This window comes from Pelobates fuscus, chromosome 5 (assembly GCF_036172605.1).
Source record: "Pelobates fuscus isolate aPelFus1 chromosome 5, aPelFus1.pri, whole genome shotgun sequence".
Lineage (NCBI taxonomy): Eukaryota > Metazoa > Chordata > Amphibia > Anura > Pelobatidae > Pelobates > Pelobates fuscus.
In genome coordinates, this window is record NC_086321.1 from 183,069,594 (window position 1) to 183,086,199 (window position 16,606).

General features: G+C 38.4%; 2 protein-coding genes across 2 annotated transcripts in view; one reads left to right on the forward strand and one right to left on the reverse strand.

The window, feature by feature from the left end:
* Nucleotides 1–4,544: 4,544 nt before the first annotated feature.
* APEX1 (apurinic/apyrimidinic endodeoxyribonuclease 1) lies at nt 4,545–16,510 on the reverse strand. The gene is made up of 5 exons (XM_063454808.1): nt 16,406–16,510; nt 14,946–15,071; nt 14,693–14,865; nt 12,610–12,802; nt 4,545–7,876 (listed from the first exon to the last, which is right to left on the reverse strand). The coding sequence occupies exons 2-5, from the start codon at nt 15,007–15,009 to the stop codon at nt 7,362–7,364; spliced, it is 945 nt and encodes a 314-aa protein (XP_063310878.1). The 5' UTR covers nt 15,010–15,071; nt 16,406–16,510; the 3' UTR covers nt 4,545–7,361.
* OSGEP (O-sialoglycoprotein endopeptidase) overlaps nt 16,495–16,606 on the forward strand; it is a 32,791-nt gene continuing 32,679 nt past the window's right edge. The window contains exon 1 of the mRNA XM_063454806.1: nt 16,495–16,575. The gene's annotated coding sequence lies outside the window, so the exon portion shown is untranslated. The remainder of the gene's footprint in view (nt 16,576–16,606) is intronic.

Here is a 16,606-nt window from a genome sequence, read left to right on the forward strand (position 1 = left end):
GTGGAGCGGCACTACTTAGTTGTTAATAAGAACTGCCATGCTCTGTATTTCTCTGTGCCAAGCACAGTGCATTCTTTTTATATGTTAGAACTTCTTTAGTGGCCTGTGGAAGTATTTATTACCATGAGATTATTTCTAAATAGCCCTAAGTTTCTTCTGTTTACAGAAAGCCAATAAAATGAAACTTGAATTGGTTTTCTTAACAAAATGAACATAAAAATACAATATAGAATCTACAAATGTTTCTATGTACTAATTATATTGATCCGACAAATAAGAGATTGATAGTAAAAAGGTTTGATGTATTTTTTCCTGTATAGTTTGTGATTACAGTCTTGCATCAATGACTTTCCTTATGTTAACTTTAAAATATCCTATCATGAAAACCTTTCACATATACCTCAGATTAGATAGTAATTTGATAAACCAAAAAAATGAGTCACTGCCCTGAATGTGGTTCAAAAATCTGCTTCATTGTGTAAAACGACAATATGTTATATGTATTGTATATAGAATGTCTTGTAATAAAATTTGTTTTGGAAAATGAATACAAAATATGTGCCTTTAAAGTGAATCTGTTAAGGCAAAGAATACTTACCTAAATCACCTCATATGCAGTAGATATATCATATATTACCAAGATAAATAAGGTATTCAATATCAAATATACTCTTTTCATGTCCGTTACATGGTGACCATTTTAAGAACTTCGCAAGTGTTCCTCTTCATGTAACACCCACCTCTTCCTCTCCTCCTCTGGTCCCCTTTTATTTGTCCTGCATGAGAATGCTTCCCCAAGCAGGGCAACCCTTCTCCATGTATTTTAAATGTTTTTTTTTTTCTCCCAATCTATAAATTTGCTAGAGAATCTACTAGCACAATATGTGGATGAAATAGCATGAGTGGTTTGGGAGTGACATGTTTCTTTTAAATAAAAAATTCCATGATTTAGCCGACATCAGCATGGTCTATTTCGACACTTCACAGCACCACTGACGCTGACATTTTATTCAGCTGTAACAGACACTTAAATACAAATACAAAAAGAGAAGTCCTGCGCTTAAGCAGCAAGGACTACAACACACATCAGCCCCAATATATAGTAAAAACCAAAGAAAAGAAAATGTTACTTGCGCTTTTTCCTTAATCCCTATGTATATTTAGACAAATGGAGGTCATTTAGTTGCTCCAATGGCCATATTAAGGGTTAATAAGTAAAGGGGTGTATATAAAAAATACCCCTTTCTGTCTCATTAGAGATATCTTTGCCAGAAGCTCAAGGAAGCAGGGTCAGCTGTTAGGACCCGCTTAGGGGGGGTCTGCCTTGACGTTGGCAGGCGGGCATCCCTCCAATGGCCATTGGAGCAACTAAATGACCTCCATTTGTCTAAATATACATAGGGATTAAGGAAAAAGCGCAAGTAACATTTTCTTTTCTTTGGTAACAGACACTTAAAACTTGACCAAAAAATGTAGGAACTATTTATACACACAGCAGGACCCAGACTTACATTTAAACAAATATATTCATTATTATTACTATTATTTACAGTGCCAACAAATTCCATAGCACTGTATGATAGGTGGACTAACAGACAAGTATTTGCAACAAGAGTTGGACGTACAGGAACAGGGGCTAAGGGCCAAGTTCAAACGAGCTTACATTCTGGAGGGAGTGGGATCAAGTGACAAAAGAGGTAACAGTATGATGTTTCATGTACGGGAAAAAGCAGGTTACTAGAATAGTTTACAATGAAGGGTTAGTTTTTAAATTAACCCTAAATCTTTCAGAAAACGGGAGTGGTAATACTTGAGGGAGGAAAAACTAGACATTCTATTTTGAACAGGTTAAGTTTAAGGAAATGAGCAGCCATCCAGTTAGAAATAGCAGAAAGGCAGTCAGTTGAGTCATCAAGAGAGGACAGATAGATTTGTGTGTCATCTGCATGAAGAAATATTGGAAGCCAAAGGAGCTGAGGCAGTATAGATAGATCGAGAACGGTAAAGGAACAAGGACAGAACCTTGGCAAACACAGACAGAGAGGAGTTGGAGAGAAGAGGAAGTGCCAGAAAAAGAAACACTGAAAGAGTGCTTGGAGAAGTAGGAGGATAACCAGGAAAGCAGAGCCGAGTTTGGTAGAGCAAGATTACGGAAGATAAAAAAATTGTTGATGATCAACAGTGTTGAAAACAGCAGTGTGTAGTAGTGACTGAAACGGCATCCAGAGCGCAAGGACATTCAGCGTCATTTTACAGAGTACAACTCCATAAAATTCCAGGAAGCATCTCTAGAGGCATTCTTAGTAAGGGAAATAAAACAGTCTAAAACTGGAAACACTCTAAAACTGGAATGCAGGAATATGGAGGGCAGGGACACTGCACATAGACCACTTTAATGGTCCTTTTAAGTTGTGGCGGTACTGCTGGGTCTTCATTCACAGCGCTGCAATTTTGTGTGTTTCCAATATGGATTCCTCCACTTCTAACTGCTGAGGACCTCCAGATTTTGTGGAACTGTGGTGACTCTTTGACCCAGTGAAAGTGACATAGTGACCTTATGATGCAACAATTACAGAAAAAGACGGGGCGGCACAGGGGGAGTTGCAGAACATTATAAATACCTTTGTCATCCTTTATTGCTATTGTATTTTTAATTTTCAAATTACTTGAGTAAAGGGAATACAAGAGATACAATGCATAACACTGTTGTTCAATGGAATGGTTCCTAAATTTGATAAAATCTGCATTTCTTGGTACACCATTATACATTACAAAATGGGATTCAGATATTTCAAACTGGATGCTTGACACCTAATAACTAAAATGTTCATGGTCACAAATAACCCAGGAAAATTTGCCTGTTTTTTTATAAGGTGATCACAAAATGTAAATTTAAATTCTAGTTTGATTGATTTAAAGTATATCACATTACAAAGTGATCATAGGAATGAGGAGCAATACATTAAGCTCCACATCAAACTCCCAACTAAACCAGATTTTACCAAAATATTTGCCTTAGTGCTCAGTTTGACACTAGGCTTGCTGAGCATCATGGGAAATGTATCCAAATCAATCACAAGAAGTGCAAAGGTTTCAGGTGCTCTAAAATAGATGATATAGTAGTTATTATGTTAGCAGCAAAAACAATCCCTACGGTGGGAATGCCTCTAACTCAACCAAAACATATACACGTGAATAAACCAGAAACATGAGTGCACAGAACATTTTGCACTCATCTACCATGATATTCCATAATTTAAATACTACATGTTGGAAAAATCATGTTTACCTATGCAATGCTTAGTGAATATTTCCCTAGAAATACAGAGCTATATATTTACAGGGTGTCAGTCTCATGTCCTGCTTTCTACTTCTGTATTTCTTATTACTGTATACATAGCTTGAAAGACGGAACGGTCAGTGGGCCTGATTGTAATACAAGATACTCATGCTTTGAAAGAGTTACAAAAAAAAACTAACTTTTTTTAAACATACAATATTTTTCTGTTCTTGTGTTCCTGCGCCCTGGCACCAGATTGCACTATATATATTTTTGTAACATCCTGCACTTGCAAAACATAGCATTCTTTCTAACACCTGCAAATCTAATTTGGGTTCCTAAATCTAAAACTATGACTTGCAACAGTGAACAGGAGACTCACTAACAGCATTACGAAAGGTTATATGAAAAATTATACTTTCAGTTCTGCGGCTCCAATGATTGGTTAATGTTGCCATTGGTGTATACACCCCTAGACAAACTGTTTTTTTATATACCATGTACTACACATACCACCTTTGAATGCTTATTGATACTACATCAGAGTGTTTGTTGAGTGATCCCAGCAGTGGATTATCAAGATAAAGGAAAACAGAAACGTATTTGTTGGTGCATAAGTCCATGGCAGCATAAGGGTTTCCAGACAGTGTGGTGATTTTCAGCCTTACACTACATAACCAATCCTATTAAAAATGTATATCTATAGAACAGAAGAAGGGAAGAAAAAAAAATTAAATTTTGTGTCTTTTAGGTTCCTTCTTCCTTTATTCCTTTTCTCTTTTGCAAACACGTTGGGTCTGATATTCCCTTATATCACATCTCCCATTAGATGGGGCATATACCGTAATTACAATCTAAATCCAAACACTTCACTATTTCAGTTATTTAGGCCATAAACCATAACGTTATAAAATGCAACCACACTTCTATTAGTAATTTGGTTCCAGTGACGATTGTGTCTCCGCCATTAAATGTATAGCCTGCTTAACTAAGAACTTACAGGAAGTTCTTTTGGGTACTTTCCAACTATTGTATTGTTGCACTATTTAGTATAACAAATCAATTAAAATAAACTTAGGTATTATATTTTTGTTTTTGGATATGTGACATTGAAGAGAAACACTTATTGCCAATAACTGATCATATTTAGCATGCACTCCAATACAAGTGTGGTTTTGTTTTTTTTCACATCATGGGAAATGTAGTTTACAAATATCCAAGGTGCCAAGGTTGGTTAGTTAACGGTTTAGAATACCATGCACACTTTAAATTTCCAGTGCTTCTTTATTTCTCAAGTAACAAACCAAAAATGTTTTTCAGATGTGACCGTGATAATTTACAGTTAAATTTGACAATAGTTCTAAAATACTTTCAGTTCCAGGACAAAGATAATATGATAAGATCACATTCAACAGCAAAAAGCATTCCCTAGACTTATCTATCAACATGGATATGTTAAATCTAAACCTTAGATGGCTGGCTTGTAAGTAGGTTTCAAATAGTTTTTCATATTTAATGTATCCTCAATTAAACCCATTAAAGGGACACTTCAAGCGTCATAACCGATGTAGTGGTTATTGTGCCAGAGGTACCCTAGGGCCCTCACAATGTACATAGTCAAACCATTTAAAAACAGTAAGAAAAATTAGGTAGGATCTACTCGGCTTATCTTCTGGAGCCTGAAAGCTCTTACAAGGAGCTTCCATAAGCACCAGAGAGCTGGACCCAAACAATGCAGTGCAACGTCGGGCTGGCTCAGAGGAGATGGCTAATAGGCTGCAGAAAAGCCCAGGTAAGAAGCCAAACCACTCTTAAACAGTGGACTGTAATAGTTATGGTGCTTAAAGAGTTCCTTTAAGAATAAGGGCATTTATGTGAGCCATATCTATATATTTATGTATTCATACCATGTAAATCAGGTTGCTTTTAGAACAGGCTTATTCACTAAAGTAAGGAAATCAAAGTAAATTTCAAATTTGAGGTAATGATAACTAAACCGGAGAGAAAAAAAAAAAACTCCAAGTCAGCCATGCTTTCAGTTTTTCTACATTAACCTTAAATTTTAAAATTATTTTGAATTCACCTTGAATTCTCACTTCACTGAATAACTGTCAATGTGGGTTTTTTCACCAGCTGCCAAACCCAAACAATTCTATCTAAAAAGTATACATTGTTTAGCTACAAAACAACTATCCAACATTTTTACTAGCACTAAATTTCAGGTATAGAATCTGAATTCATGGATATACAAACTAGTTTTCCAGAAAAAGCACAAGATTCTCACAACAAAACTATGGGAAGTGGTTGCCTACCTGGATGTGTAGATAAAACTTTAAATTAAAATCTCCAAAGACTGTTGCATCTGATAATTGTCTTCTCAAGACTGCATTGATATAATCTCTAATGTGGGTTTATTAATTAAAGGGACATTATAGTCACCAGAACAACTATAGCTTAATGTTGTTCTGGTGTCTACTGCCTGTGCCTGCAGGCTTTTTAATGTAAACACTGCCTTTTCAGAGAAAACAATTACTGCCTAGGAACACCTCTAGCAACATTCACTAAGACGACCACAAGAAGTGCTTAATGGGTCAGTGTTACTGATGTTCAGCATCTCCATGCTCTAAGCTAAACGGTGATCTTAGAGCTATAGGGTCTCTTTAAAGGGACAATAATATTTAAATCAGCCCAAAAGGTGATTTGACATCCCTTACCCTTATATTTGCTATTGATATCGTTGAAAGCTAAATCTGTTGTTTCTGGCTACATTGCATCCTTGCGGACAGTTTCTCTGGCTCTGAAGAGGTGAAAGGTGATGCTTTTTGGCTAAGAGCGCTCAGCTGACCCTCTCAGCCAATCAGTGACTCCCCATTCACAAAACTTTTTTGTTAAAAAAAAAAAATGTAAATAAAAATCACACATCTCACATAACCATTCAAAACTATAATTGCCAGATTCACTTTAAAACCAAGAAAAAAATTATCGTATTTTAACATTAATCTGATGATGTTCTTAACAAAGGAGTGCAACAAAAATATTTATTTTATTCCCCATAACATACATAGAATATCTGAGAATTCCTTACTGTCAACCCATAAATGAGTATTTAGCACTAGATGTGCCCTTGAACTGTAACTATATCCATAGTACACAGTTATATTGATGATACCATGAGGAAATCTATTTCAGGACTCAAAATTTCCACTAGCAAGTAGATATTTACTCCTGCCGAGTGTGCCATGGACCTTTCAGGCTTGTAGTGGCAAGTAAAATTTACAGCCTGGCTACCTGCATAAAAGCTGAAATCTTAAGCCCTAAACTATTCTATATTCAGTTATCAGGCAAATATTAGTATTTTACTGCTTGCGTAAAAAAAAAAAAAAAAGATTCATACAAAATATTAGCTTTTGAATGACATCCTAGTAAGCAATAAACTGCTTGTTAGTCGAACACTAAAAAACAAATGAAATCAGAACATTACAAACATTTAGTTCTCTTGTAAATAGGATAGGACAGAAAAATAAATCATGTGAAATTTTATGGGGGAAAGTAGAAGAGAATTCCTAAAATAAAACTGCTTGCAGGGTAGAGTCACACACGCAGGAAAAGAACCCATAAAAAGCAATTATTGTAATATATTCACACAGAGTTTAATAGCTAACATCTGTTTCATATGGCCATTTCTAGTGTTATAGAGCAACTCCCTTTAATTGTTAACTAGATTATGGAACAGCATTTAATAAATCACTGTTAAATGGGTTACAATGATTTTCACAAAGTAGTCCTCCCACCCCCCTGATAAATATGGAGTCAAGATGTTAGTATATTATGGGAGCTCACAACACTGTATTCTCCAACCCTTTGTTTGAAATGTAATTTTTACATAGAAGCAATGCAAAATATCTTTGGAATCTGACATGTTTAAAACTTGCGTGGACCGATGTTGCCTACTTTTCACAGGAATACAATGGGGTGCTGTAGTGATAGAACATGCCGATTCACACTATATATGGCCATATGGATAGTTATAGAGCAGCAGCTACTACAAAATGTGTTTAGCAGCTGTCATAACGCTCTCCCTTTATATGGCCATATAGAGAGTAATGGGGCAGTGGTCACTTCCCATTGCTTTACTCCTGATCTTGCAGTCACACAAAGCCGGTTGCAGTGTTTTTGACAACACAAAGTAATCGAGCCTCCAACCAACGTTTTTGGCTCGTGCATTCATCATGTAGGTCCAAAAGGTATATGCATAAGGAGTATCGGGGTACAGCTCCCGAAAGCTGTCTATGAAGCCCTCGGCCAGCAACTCAGTAAAGCCCTGTCGCTCCTGTGGGGTGAACCCAGGTGTCTTCTTGTTGGTCTTAGGGTTTTTCAGATCAATCTCCTGGTGTGCCACATTCAGATCACCACACAGTATAAGTGGTTTCTTGCTCTCTAGCCCCTTGAGGTACCCACGAAAGTCAACATCCCAGCGCTGACGATAATCCAGACGCACAAGGCCACGGCTTGAGTTAGGGACATAAGCAGCAACCAAGAAGTAGGAGTCAAATTCTGCAGTGATAACACGGCCTTCTTTATCATGCTCTTCCATTCCTGAGGGAGGAACCAAAATAATTATTCTACTTTACTCACTGAGCCTACAAGACGCCAGCAAAAAAAGAAATGGAATGAAAGGGCAAAAAGGTAACATAGGTGTTCTTCAGCCTGGAAATAAAAGTGCTAGTACTATAACTCTCAAATCTTTGCAGAAACTACTGGAAGCCACAGTTCAACATTCATGAGGCAGACGGATCTAAGGTTAAGGATATATAGTAAGAAGAATTTTACACTCCAAACTTTACTTGGAAAGTAATGTCACGGGGAATAGAGAGATGGAACAGATTTGTACCTACATTATTTAAGATGTATTGAAGGCACTCACCCATAGAATAAGCATATCATTTACAGAGTCAAATACATGTAGGTATATATATATATATATATATATAATATATTTATTGTTCCAGGAAAATTGACAATTGTTTTGCTGTGGAGCCTATCTGAGCTTTGCCTTGGTCCAGTACTAAAAGTTTAACAAATTTTTGATGTCTCCAGAAAAAAACTAAATTTCCATGCTTTAAAAGGTATCTTTGAAGAGGGTCTCCTTTGCTGACCATTGTGTAAGCGCAATGAATATATAAAGTTAGTTGTGACCTTTATAAAGGAGCAGTAAAGTAACCCAGACAACCTCATCTCAAGGTAGCAGTCTGGGTGCCGTGATCCTGTCATTTTAACAAAGTCATGTAAAACATTGCAGTTCAGTAGAAACGGCAATGTTTACATTATAGGGTAAAATCCACCATAGTGGCTGTCTCACGTGGCTTTCTTCTCCAGAACCAAGTGAAACTCAGTCCTGGAATAAAATGCTGCTAATAGCAGCATTTCATTGGAGGAGTGTGACTTTTGGCTCTGCTTGTCTAGTTCCAATCTATTGCTTATCTGTGAGAAACAATGGATTGGAGGAGATTGTGGGCGATTTCAGCATGGATACTGGTAGAGAAGCTGGAGGCTGCAGTGGAGGAGTCCCGACGCTTGAAATGAGGTGAGTAAATGTTATTTACTGTGATTTTAGCTAAGGGGGTGGATAGTGATCATTCTTATTAATTATAAAAAAAAAATGCCAAAAAATGGAAAACAACTAAAATATTTTTTTTTTACAGTTTTGGCAATAATAGCGTGTGCATATGTCCAGCTTACGAAAAGTTATTCAAAATAAATTTATGTGTCTTGATTTATAGACTACATGACATGTGTAGGATTTCAGCTTATTTTGAAAGTTACAGAACACAAAACACAAGGACTAAAATAACATTTCAATGTGAAACAATTTTAGAAGTTGGCATGCTTGTCATGCAGGTTTAGTAGCCATCAGAGAAAACAAAATTGCCACACAAAAGTATATATTTATACAAAGTAGACATCACAGGCTATATACCTAAGGTTGTTTTGACACTTTTTACATAGCCATTTCATCGCCAATCTCTGCTAAATATTGGAGTAAAATTGTGTTTTTTCTCTATTTTGGCATATACACATATAACAAGGTTTTTGTAATGTGTATTTCGTAAAGCTGGTGTGTGCTATTCCTGAGCAGAATTGTGTGTTCAGCTACATCTGCTGAATATAACGATACCCCCATTGTATGCCTTTGGCACTATTCTGTGAAGTTACAATGCCATATAAGAGACAAGGCAATTTCCATTTCTATAGTTAGAATTTTCATAGATGGATTTGACGGCATAGGTCTCATTTTGGGGTATTATAGCAGTTTGACTGTTCAAATAACCCCACAAAGGGCTTCCATTTGATAAAGCAGACACCCCAGGGTATCTTACATGGCGTATATTGTGCCTTAACTTGTCACCATTTTTTCACCAATTTATGCCAATGTTTGTGGTGAGGGGGAAAAAAAAGGGCATTTTTACATACATGTTGCATTTTTTTCTTACACCTGATATGTTCCACTGTCATAAAATCCCCCAAATGATACTCAGTTACATCTTCCGAGTAAAACAATATGCCCAATGTATGACCAAGACACTATTTTGTGAAGTTACAGTGCTGTAAAAGAGACGTGACAAGTTCAGGTTTTTAAGTGTGAATTTTCATGGAGGATTTTGATGTGTCCGTGTCCCATTTTGGAGTATTTTAGCAGTCTATATATTCCAACTACACCATAACGGCATACCATTTCTTAAAGAAGACATCCCATGGTATTTCAAAAGGCATATTTTGAACCTAAGCATGGGATAATTTTTTCCGCTAGCTTGTAGTGGTAATAAGCATTTTTCCTGCCTTTTTGATACACAAAGTGAGTTTGCACAGTATATTTTGCAAATCTTATGTGTGCTACGGCTGTATAATATTTCATATGTTGCTTAGCTATGTCGTCTGAGTACAACAATACCCCTGTATGTACCTTTGCCAGGTATATGTGGGTGTTGAAAGGGCACATTTGAGACGCAGCCATTCAGGATTTTTTATAACTTTGAAGTTTTATGCTGTGTCCATGTAGTAGTTCAGCTGGTTTGTTATTCAAACCAACCCACAAACGCATACAATTTTTTTAAAGACTATACCATGGGGTATTTCAAAAGGCATATTTTTAAGCATTTACAGTAAATTCCCCAATTTCCCATAACTCCCACTCACCCCAGCTAGCAAAATATATAATTTTAAAATATTTAAATGAATTAATGAAATAAATTGAACCCTGAAGTTTAAAAAAAAAAAAAGGTACTCTTCAGGGGTTAAAAATAAATAAAAATCAGATCACAGTATACTACTGTGATCTGTATTTTGATCACTATAGACAGTGATCAACTGGCAGGGAAGGGGTTAAAACATTTTTTTTTCAACTTTTGAAAGCTTTTTTAAATGTTAACCACTAGCTAGCCTAACACCAAATTCCCCAATTTTCCACTAACTTCTACCCACCCCAGCTTGCTAAATATATAGTTTTAAAATATTTAAATTAAATAATAAAAATTAATTTAACCCCCAAGTTAAAAAAATATATATATATATATATATATATATATATATATATATATATATATATAATATATAAAAGTTAACCCTCGGGGGTAAAGAAAAAAAAAAAAGATCACAGTAAAATGTAGTCCCTGTCAATTGATCACTGTAGACAATTTGCAGGGCAGGTGTTAATTTTTATTTTAAATGTCAAAAGGTGGGAGGGATTTTACTTTAAACTTTATTTTTTTATACTGGGAGAAGATTACTGCTGATCCGTCTCCCTGCACTTCACACTGACTGCGGAAGCGCAGGGATAGCGCGATCGGGTGCTCCCGGGCTGCCTCGAATACCGAGGCAGACCGGAGGAGTGTTAACCCTGCACTCTGGGGTTAACTTTAGTAAATAACAGAAACTTTCCGTCTAGCGTTGCAAAGGGGTTAACCCCTTAAGGACCAAACTTCTGGAATAAAAGGGAATCATGACATGTCATACATGTCATGTGTCCTTAAGGGGTTAAAGGAACACTACAGTGTCAGATATAGAAACGTGTATTCCTGACAATATAGCCCTGATGTGGCATTTTAAGTGACAAAAGCGCTTCATCGAGCTGAAAAAGTGATATTACTCATCTTTTCTTCCACTCTGCACCAGTCTCACAATGGTTGGCCACACCTCCATAGCTGAAATCAGTCTTGAGGGTCTCAGACAATCCAATGCTTTTCCATAGGAACGCGCTGGGAGGCTATTGCGCAGTCTGAGGAAAACGCTGTGCTCCGCCAATCAGCACCTCTTCATAGAGATGGAAACTTTCAGCATCTCCATATACAGCGTCAAGATGCTGTGCAGCACTGGACTAGAAAGCACCTCTAGTAGCCGTCTGAGTGACTAGAGATATTACTAGGTACCAATGTAAACATTGCACTGAAAATGCAGTGTTTACAGTGCCAATACTGCAGGGACAGGCTATAGACACCAGAACCACTACATTAAGCTGTAGAGGTTCTGGTGACTGTTGTGTGCCTTTAACCCCTTAAGGACACATGACATGTGTGACATGTCATGATTCCCTTTTATTCCAGAAGTTTGGTCCTTAAGGGGTTAAAGGGACACTCCAGGCACCCAGAACACTTCTGCCCATTGGAGTGGTCTGGGTGCCAACTCCCACTACCCTTAACCCTGCAAATGTAATTATTGCAGTTTTTTTATAAACTGCAATAATTACCTTGCAGGGTTAACTCCACCTCTAGTGGCTGTCTATTAGACAGCCACTAGAGGGCACTTCCTGCTTCATAGCACAGAAAACCTGTGCTAGAGTGTCCACGCTGTGTGAGGACCTCCAGCGTCGCTCAATTCCCCATAGGAAAGCATTGAAAAGCATTTGCTTTCCTATGGGGAGCTCTAATGCGCATACGTCTCCCCGGCAGAGGAGGAGCGGCGGCGGAGGAAGAAGCAGCGACGTGGGACATGTCGCTGCCTCTGGTAAGTGACTGAAGGGGTTTTCACCCCTTCAGCAACCGGGGATTGGGAGGTGGGAGGGAGAGGGGACCTGCAGTGCAAGGAAATCAGATTGTTTTGAAACAGAATTCAAGACAGGTGGAGAGTAACATTACAAAGCATTCTGTCACCAGGGAACCACCAGCTTTCTTAATTAGCAGGGAATCTTACCAAAGAAAACTCATTATAGAAGTCTAGAATAAAATGTATATATTAATAAAAATAGGAATCCATAAACAGTGGTATCCATTCCAAGTTCCAGGTTTATCTAAATGACAAAAGTTTAGAGATGTAAGAAAACATGTATAAGTACTCACCAATTCCATATGTCACATTTACAGGTTTATCTTTGCAGAGCATGGCAACACCACTATACCCTTCCTTATCATCAGAGCAGGCCCAGTACTTGTGAGGGTACTCTGGCATGTCCTTTATTTCAGCAGGCAGGGCTTTCTCTGCACACTTTGTTTCCTGAAGGCATATTATATGTGGGTCTTCCTCTCTCACCCACTACAAAAAAAAAAATCAAAATAAATTTAAATGATTAGATGCCATCATTTTCCTTTTTAACACTTACATCTCGTTTTATACATCTCTATGAAGAATGAAATTAGATAATTACATTTATTAGGTATGGATATTAATGGGATTCAATTGCCTCACAAGGTGAAATCTTAAGGCGTAAAACATGATTTTGAACAGGGCTATACATAGGACACGAGGTCACAAATTTAGGCTTGAAGAAAGGAGATTTCATCTAAGGCAAAGAAAAGGTTTTTTTTACAGTAAGAGCAATAAGGATATGGAATTCTTTGCCTGAAGAGGTGGTTTTGTCAGAGTCTATACATATGTTTAAACTGCAATTGGATAAATACTTGCAAAAACATATCATACAGGGATATAATTTCTAATTAGTGGGGTAATAGCTGCTTGATCCAAGGAGACATCTGACTGCTATTTTGGGGTCAAGAAGGAATTTTTCCCTAGTTTGTTGCAAAATTGGAAGCGCTTCAGACTGGGTTTTTTGCCTTCTTTTGGATCAACATCAAAAGCATATGTGAGGAAGGCTGAACTCATCATTAAGAAGCATTGGGCACCAGTAAGCTGACCCACATCTGTGAATAAAGGTATGCTGGCTAACGCTTTCAGCCAATCACTGGCACACACAGCTTCTCAATAGTTTCCTTCTATTCTCAGTATGGTGACCAAACAAAGAAAGGACAAGAAAGTGTGGACAAGTGCCTGATGAACAGTGTATACACTGCAGCTTGCTGAAAATATTTATGTGTGAAGAGTATGTCTTTTTATTTTTCCATTTTACAAAAAGCGTTTTAAAAGAAATTGGCACCTTTATAAATTAACCTTCTTACATCACCTAACTTTCAAACAGAAAACAGGTTTTGTTACTTCCTAGTTTGTTTAGCGCTGATCAGCTAAACTCAAGAGACAGGCAATTTCTCAGAGCACCTGCCTTGCAATGACCTCTCATTGAGCTGAATTTAAAATTATGTAATTGTACAGCCACAGAGAGTATGAGCTGGGAGAGGGTTTGCAGAGGCAGCAAACAAGATAATTTGTGCGAGCTGTTTTAGATATATCATCAATAAAAAAATGCATAATTAAATATGTGCAGGTTTCCTTAGTTGTATATCTACTAACCAGTGATTTGTATTGCATTGGGTTTGGACAGTGGCATGTCCGTTTAAAGGGAAACTATAGTCACCAGAACAATTACAGCTTATTGTACTTGTTCCGGTGAGTAGAATCAGTCCCTTCAGGCTTTCTGCTGAGAAAATGCAGTGTTTACATTACAGCCTAGTAATAGCTCCACTGGCCACTCCTCAGATGACTGCTAGAGGTGCTTCCTGGGGGAGTGCTGCAGAGTGGGCAGCACTGCCATTCAGTGTCTCCACCCTCTGCATGCAGACACTGAACTTTCCTCATAGAGATGCATTGATTCAATGCATCTTTCTGAGGAGATGCTGATTGGCTAGGGCTGTGTTTAACTTGTGCTGGCTCTGCCCCTGATCTGCCTACTTAACAGTCTCAGCCAATCCTATAGGGAAGCATTGTGATTGGCTCAGACCACCACTTCTGATGATGTAAGCAGACAGAAGCAGTTCAGGGGCATAGGCAGCAACTTCAGACTTGAATATATTTAGGGAGGCAAGATGGTGGTTTTAACACTTTAGGGTCAGAAATACATTTGTGTTCCTGACCCTATAGTGTTCCATTAAGGCAAGTCTTTGACCAGAGACTCCAGTCCTCAAATCAACTTCACTGAGATAGAGTTGTTTTGAGTGAATAAAGTACCTTTAGGCTAATAAATTTCATTGTTTTGTGTCCACAATAATTATAAGAGAAAGTAGGAAGAGAAAGGCTTTTTGACCTTGCACTCACATTCAGCCCCTGCTTTTTAACCCAGGCCCTAACTCCATCCACATTCCACGAACTGATCTTCAAGGTGTACTTCTTGCCATCAGCTGTAGATAACTTGTCAGGAGCATCTTCATATAGAACAGCTTGGTCCACTTCTTTACCTGCTCCTTTCTTCCCCTTCTTAACTTCTGGTTCTGTAAAAAAATAAAATGTGTTTCATTGAACATTCCAAAGAACCCACTACTTTAATGTTCTATTTCTATCTTTTGCATACCAGCTCCATCAATCTCAGGCTCAGCTCCAGTCTTCACATCTTCCTTCTTTCCCCGTTTGGGCATTTTCCAGATGGCAGGGATTAAACGCAAAGAAAAAAGAGGGCGAAGCGTAGTGGATACTGAAACTGTGTGAGAAAGATAGCAACAATAAGCTAAATAAGATTACTGGAGACTCTATTAGACTTTTTCAATGTTACCTCAACATCTCTGGATCTTCCTACTTTGTCTCAGAGACAGTAATTTTAAGAATGGTTACAATACCCAACTTTTTAAAGAATATGCGAAATCATTCTCCTAAGCACTTGTTCATATGCAAACCAAGTGTACACATCTATCTTATTTTCACAGGTCATGACTTACAAATCAGAGCCACTTTCTCACTGTCCTACCCTATGGATCTTTGTCCTTGACTGCTTCATTTGCCAGAGAACCAAATGTGCCCAGCAGATGTGAAATGTCTAACAATTAATAGTTACATATCATTTTTCAGAGCCATCTGCAGCTGGTAGCCAGATGGTATTTATGTGGCAAGAAATGCCTAGCATGAAATGGGTAGCTATTGAAAGAGAAGCATGACACTAGTGGAACGGAAAGTGGACACCTAGGAAGATTTAACATATAAGAGGCAGGGGAACTAAATGAATAGCTGGGCATCATAGCAAGGATTAATGATCATTAAGTGATTGTAAGGGATTTTAAATGATTGGCAAAGGACATAAAATGAGATATCGCAGAAGTGTCGGTGGCACTTGGAATAGTGGATGACAGAGGATATTGACACAAAAATGAGATATCGCAGAAGTGTCGGTGGCACTTGGAATAGTGGATGACAGAGGATATTGACACATGCATGTGTTTATAGAAAATTAGTCATCTTAGAAAATGAGCACAAGAAAGGTGGTGGGAGGAAGCCTGTTAATTATTAGTGTTCGCACAGCTTGAAGTTGGCACACTGATAACAGTAAACACGTGTTTCCTGCTAGAACCTCCTTCACTGTAGTGTAGAATGGACAGACGCATGGGGCCACCGACACTCTGCGTAGCTTTGTTATAGTAAATCACAGCCCTGCCCGTTAAACACACACACAGTATAACCCTTCCTATATGTCGGGGTGCCTGCATTGATCTAAGTAATGGCAGGGCCTGCTTTACACATGGCAGACCCGCACAACACTGCATTATCCCTATAATAACACAGTCACTGCCCATACTAACAGACTGACCTCGCCCTGCCCGGTACCAGGAGATGGGGGGGGGGGGGGTTGACCCATGAGTGCCAGGGTGGTGTTTAATAGCCATGCAGGCGGCACTCTGTATTTAGCGGATTCCCTGCTTGAGCTCAGGTGCGGTCACAGGACCCATTGCTGTGAGCACGGCTTGCTATGGCGGATAATGTATTGTTTGCCTTCCCTCCCCACTCCCCACTCCCCCAGCCCCGGTGTCTCCCCCGCTCACACACCGAGCTCACTGCGTCTCTGGCGGCTCCTGGATGCCAATAAAACAAAGACCCCCCAGACCGGAAGCTCCACGCGCCGCTCGCCGGAAATACGTCACTGGAGGACAGGGAAACAACACAGACACGTGGCTGCGATTCACACAAAGTGGGCGAGTTGACATCCACGTGACCAGGTAAAATGTCGGGATTAATGGCGGCTTGCAG